General features: G+C 40.5%; 1 protein-coding gene across 1 annotated transcript in view; it reads right to left on the bottom strand.

The window, feature by feature from the left end:
* Nucleotides 1–5,488, bottom strand: part of Patj (PATJ, crumbs cell polarity complex component) — a 317,960-nt gene that overhangs the window by 300,153 nt on the left and 12,319 nt on the right. The window contains exons 2-3 of the mRNA XM_013348556.2: nucleotides 1,313–1,368; nucleotides 1,047–1,213 (exon numbers count right to left, since the gene is read on the bottom strand). Coding sequence (XP_013204010.1) covers nucleotides 1,047–1,213; nucleotides 1,313–1,334 — 189 coding nt within the window. The 5' untranslated portion in view covers nucleotides 1,335–1,368. The remainder of the gene's footprint in view (nucleotides 1–1,046; nucleotides 1,214–1,312; nucleotides 1,369–5,488) is intronic.

Here is a 5,488-nt window from a genome sequence, read left to right as displayed (position 1 = left end):
ACATAATAGAGGTACCTGGAGAGAATTTGTTAGAAGCTAGGGGAAATATGTTCAAGATACACTGATTACTTGCATGAAATTGACAAATAAGTAATAAAAGACAATCTATTATTAAATAAACAGCAAGGGCCAGGAGAGGACTCTGAGTAAACGTGCTTGCTACGCCATGCTGATGTCCTGAACTCAGATTCCTGAAACCCACGCACAATACTTGAGATTGTCCTCAAGCCTCCACACGCACCTTCCACACAAACATGCACAAGACAATCAATCAATACACTTGTTTATTAAAAAGAGAAAGAGAGGGGCTGGCAAGATGGCTCAGGGGTTAAGAACACTGACTGCTCCTCCAGAGGACCCGGGTTCAATTCCCACCATCCACATAGCAGCTCGCAGCTGTCTGTAACTCCAGTTCCAGAGAATCTGACATCGTTATACCAATGCACATGAAATAAAGTTAAATAAAGTTTAATAAATAAATAAATATAAAGAGAAAGAGAAGACAGAGAGAGTAGGCAAGAGGGCTCAGAAGATAAAGGCACTTGCTGCCAAGCCTGATGACCAGAGTTGGATCTCTGGGACCCTCATTGTATAAGAAGGGAATCAGCTTACACAAGTTGTCCTGACTGCCACACATGCCCATATACATACTACATACATACCTGCACACACACAAAAAATAAACAAAATGTAATGAAAAAAGTAACTAAACAGATAATAAATGTCAAGAGCTGAGAATGGGGTACAGTGGTAGGGTTCCAGCATACACAAGGCCCTGGGCTCAGTCTCAACACCATATAACAAAGAAATAAAATTAGAAGCTATTTTATAATTTTTGAAGAAAATGTTAAGATCCTAAAGCACTTGATCGCTAATTATTTATCACACTCTAAAGCCCAACATAAACTTCATCCACACCTATACCATCCACCGAGGCTGCCCACAGCTTGCAGGCCTCATGCACAGTTGCTAACCTAAGAGTGACGATCCTCCTATACACCTCCACTGATCTGAAGCCACCAAGGTAAGGCCAAGGAACCACTCACTTGTCCCTTGAGCTGCTTGATGGACTGCTGGAGAGTAAGGATCTGGTTGAAGAGAGGGCTCTTCAGCGTCTCGTAGAACACGGACAGCTTCTCGTTCTGTGTCGTGTCTCCCTTCTCCTGCAGTCTCAGTCTCAGGCGGTCAAGGACCTGCAGCACCTGCATTTTCTCTTGGTTAGAGAAAGGCGATCAGAGCTCATGTTAGACACCATCTCACCATCCACTTCTAAATGAAGTAATTGAACAATAAAAAGTTATAGCTTCTATACCTGCTGCAGGATTTTCAGGCATTTTGGATTATCCCTTTCAATCACTTTCAAAAAGCCTAAAGGAAAAAAATTAACCTTAATTATAGAAGTATGTCTGTAGTCCTACAGAGGAAAATAAAACAAACTTCAAGAACACTCGTTGTCAAAACTTGTTCTTAGTGAAATTCAAATTAAGACCACATAAAGGCATCAATCCATGTCCACTCAGATGGGGAAAATCTAAAAAGACCAGCGTGAGTGCTGGAAAGGCTGCTAAGCAGCTACAGCTATCACATGCAGTTAGTAGGGAAATAAAATGGCACACCACTTTGGGAAATTATTTGGTACTTTATTTTTATTAATTTTTTATAGTTTAAATCATAAGTAGCTTCTTATAAAGTCAAAATTTATAATGCACTAATTATATAATCTACCCCTTCTGCTCATATTTACCCAAGAGAAATGAAAATATGACCTGTACGTGAAAGCATATAGTATGATTTGTAAAAGGTCCCAACTAGAAATACTGAGATGCCTAGTCATACTAGTGGATAAACAAATAAATGTTACATAAATATAATATTCAGGGAAAAAAGTTTCTGACACATACAATAAGGGTGAATCCAAAAAGTAGAGTACTGGGGGTTGGGGTAGGGATGTGGTGCAGGTGGTAGAGTTCTTAACCAGTATGCAGGAAGTCCCAGGTTCCATCCCCAGCACCACATAACTGTAATCCCAACACTTGGAAGGAGGACCAGGCGTTCAAGGCTGGAATGGGCTGCAAGAGATGATATGTCAACAACAAAACCAATAAGGCTGTCATCAGCATTGGTAGGGGTCCAGGCAGTCTATGCAAATGTTCCCCATGTGAAAATTCCCCCAAAACCTGAGATCAGAGCATCTCAGAAACACTCAAGTACTCAGCACCACAACTGCACAATCCTCACAACAATCGAACAGGCAGCTATGAGGACAGCCAGGATGGCACTGTTCTTTTTATATGAGCACAGTGCCCAAAACCAGTCTGAAGGCCATTAATCAATCAATATTGATAAAGCAAAGAATGCAAGCTCAAAACTGTAAGATAACATTGTTATAGTTGAATGTCTAGTATAGTATGAATGACTAGTTCATTAAAAGAACAGCAGGAGTCTGCCCCCAGACGTCTCTGAAAAGCAGGCAGGAGGACAGACCGCACAATCTTTTAGGAGGACAATTTAGTGCCTACAAATGGAGAGGTGTAAATTTAATTTAATTCTCTTTTACCAGGATTTCAATTTCTGGGTCTGTCTGTCTGTCTGTCTCTCTGTCTGTCTGTCTCTCTCTGTCTGTCTGTCTCTCTCTCTGTCTCTGTCTATCTCTCTGTCTCTCTCTCTCTCTCTCTCTCTTTCTCTCTCTCTCTCTCTCTCCAATGATGTACACACAGGAGTAGTTTTTACATTCTTTTTATATAGAAAAACTCCTGCAAAAGTCAAATATCACCAGTCACTGAAATGACAGAGTAAGCCTGAGTATGCTCGAGTTCAGGAAGAACAGTCACAGTATGTGGCTCTCTCCTTCCCAGCCTGCCTCACAAACACACTTTAACAGAGACCTTTATTCCAAAATGTCAGGTACACAGTCCAAAAATCCATGGATTCCTGAGGCATGCTAGCTGGGAAACAGGAAACAGAGACATTTTTGGTTTGTATAAGTAAAGAAAGGCTTATGGAAATAAAGGCTTTCAAGACAGAAAAGGTCTCCTTAAATTCCATCCAGGCCAACAAGACCCAATCTGAAAGTAAATACATAAAAATAAAATAATCATGTAAAAACAAATTTTAAAAAAGAAAGGCTTCCTTTAGAAAACTATTTCTGTATAGTCCTCGGAATTTTCTGGATTTTTTTAATGATTTATTTTCACTTTTTATGTGTGTTGGTGTTCTGTCTGCATATATGCCTCTATGAGGGCGTCAGATCCCCTAAAACTGGAGTTACAGACAGTTGTGAACTGTCATGTAGGTGCTGGGAATTGAACTCAGGTCTTCTAAAAGAACATCCAAGTACTCTTAACCCCTGAGACATCTCTCCAGGCCCAATTTTTTTGTGTGAATGGATTTGTTTTTGATTTAGTACATCACTTTAAAAAAAAAAAAGTGTCTCCAAGAGATTGAAAACAAATATACACAAAGAAATGATTAGGTAATCACAATCATCACTGCTATGGGACAAAGGTCTTTTATCCTGTCACTTGTATTATTTTTAATAAAATGCTGATTGGCCAGTAGCCAGGCAGGAAGTATAGGCGGGGCAATGACGACCATGCAAAAAGTAGAAGCGTGGCAATGAAAATTATGGGAAGAGGAAAGTTTCAGTCTGCAGTCGTCATCCAGACACAGAGATGTGACTGCCTCGCCAAAAAAGGTACCAAGCCACATGGCTAAAACAGACATGAATTATAGGCTAATATAATTTATAAGAGTTAATAAGAAGCCTGAGCTAATAGGCCAGTCAGTTTATGATTAATGTAGATCTCTGTGTGATTTCTTTGGGACTGAACAACTGCAGGGCTGGGTGGGACAGAAATCTCAGTCAACACATCACCACCAGCCGAATCCTCCCTGCCACCAGAGCATCGAAGATCAGAATCTTACACACACTTGGCAAGCACTGTGCAGTCACCCTCCATGCCCAGCCCCATCGTACTTCCTTAAAAGCCGTAATTATGTGCCAACAGCTCATGTTTGGTTAGAATGTGATTAAACTATCTAATTCTACAGGGCATGTGGTGTGATTCTGACCACAATGAACTAGTAAGAGGATTTGAGAGATTTGTGATTTTACATGATGTCTATAGTGATATTTTGTTTGTGATCTAACAAATAAAACTTGCCTGAAGATCAGAGTGTGCAGCTAAGCCACTAGTTAGCCATAGAGGCCAGGCAGTGGTGGCACACACCTTTAATCCCAGCTCTTAGAGTCAGGTGGATCTCTGTGAGTTCAAGACCACCATGGGCTACTTTTGCCTAAACAAGAAACAGAGCTCACACAAAGGTGATCCCAGCACCTGTGATCACACGCCTTTAATCTCAACACTAGGGAGGTAGAGACAGGAGTGAAATGGATGGGTGTTGAGAGGAACATAAGGCGGAGGAGACAGGAGCTCAGATCAATCTGAGGATGATGTATGAGGATTCGTGGAGTCAGGATCGCCCTTTTGGTCTGAGCATTGATAGAGGTAAGAACACTCTAGTGGCAGGTCACTCTGCTTCTCTGATCTTCAGTATTAACGCCTATATCTTACTTTGGGTTTTTATTATTAAAAACAATTAAAATTCATGTTACAGATGTCCGTAATGGTCAGCAAGTATTTATTCTTTCCTGTTCAAGAGAACATATTACTGGCATCAAAACCATCTCCTTACCAACAAACCACTTGCTATTCAAAATAGCAATGTCTGAGACTGAATTTTACTTCAGTGGACAAATTAAGAATTTCAGTAAGAGGCTACAAAATGCACTTAGAGCTGATTTCCTATGGACTCATCAAATAGAGGACTTGAAGCATGGTGGCTGTGTGCTGTCAAATCCAGGAAAGTAAGATTCCTGGGAGTTTTACCTGCTGGCTGGGGTTCCTCCGTGGCTATCTGTATCTGACTTCTGCTATACAGTTGGAATTGAGTTAGATCTCAAATTCACATGAGACCTGAGCATGCTGGAAAACCCACCCTTTGTATAAAACAGGAAAGCTGTACAACATGCCCAAGTGATGGGGAAAGCAGCATTTAGCAGGATATTTGTGTTATTTCCAAACAAAGATAAAAAGTGTGCATTGGAAAATTTTCTAGAAAAACATTTAGGAATAGTGATTGTTTCCAGAAAACAGAAAAGAGGAATTTAAAAGCTAGCCTTTGGAGGATGAGGTTATAATTCAGTGGAGAACATATGGTCAACATGCATGAGGATTCAATCCCAACATCACAGAAAAATAATAAAACAAAAATTAGCCTAAAACTTTATAGATTCAGGGTGGATTGAATTTTTATTCAAAAACTATGGATTAAGAATGTAGTTCAGGGGCTGGAGAGATGGCTCAGAGTTTAAGAGCATTGCCTGCTCTCCCAAAGGTCCCGAGTTCAATTCCCAGCAACCACATGGTGGCTCACAACCATCTGTAATGGGGTCTGGTGCCCTCTTCTGGCATACACACAGACAGAA

Source organism: Microtus ochrogaster, chromosome 10, assembly GCF_000317375.1.
Source record: "Microtus ochrogaster isolate Prairie Vole_2 chromosome 10, MicOch1.0, whole genome shotgun sequence".
Classification (NCBI taxonomy): Eukaryota; Metazoa; Chordata; class Mammalia; order Rodentia; family Cricetidae; genus Microtus; species Microtus ochrogaster.
The sequence above is the reverse complement of the archived record's forward strand: the minus strand, read 5'-3'. Positions and strand labels throughout refer to the sequence as shown.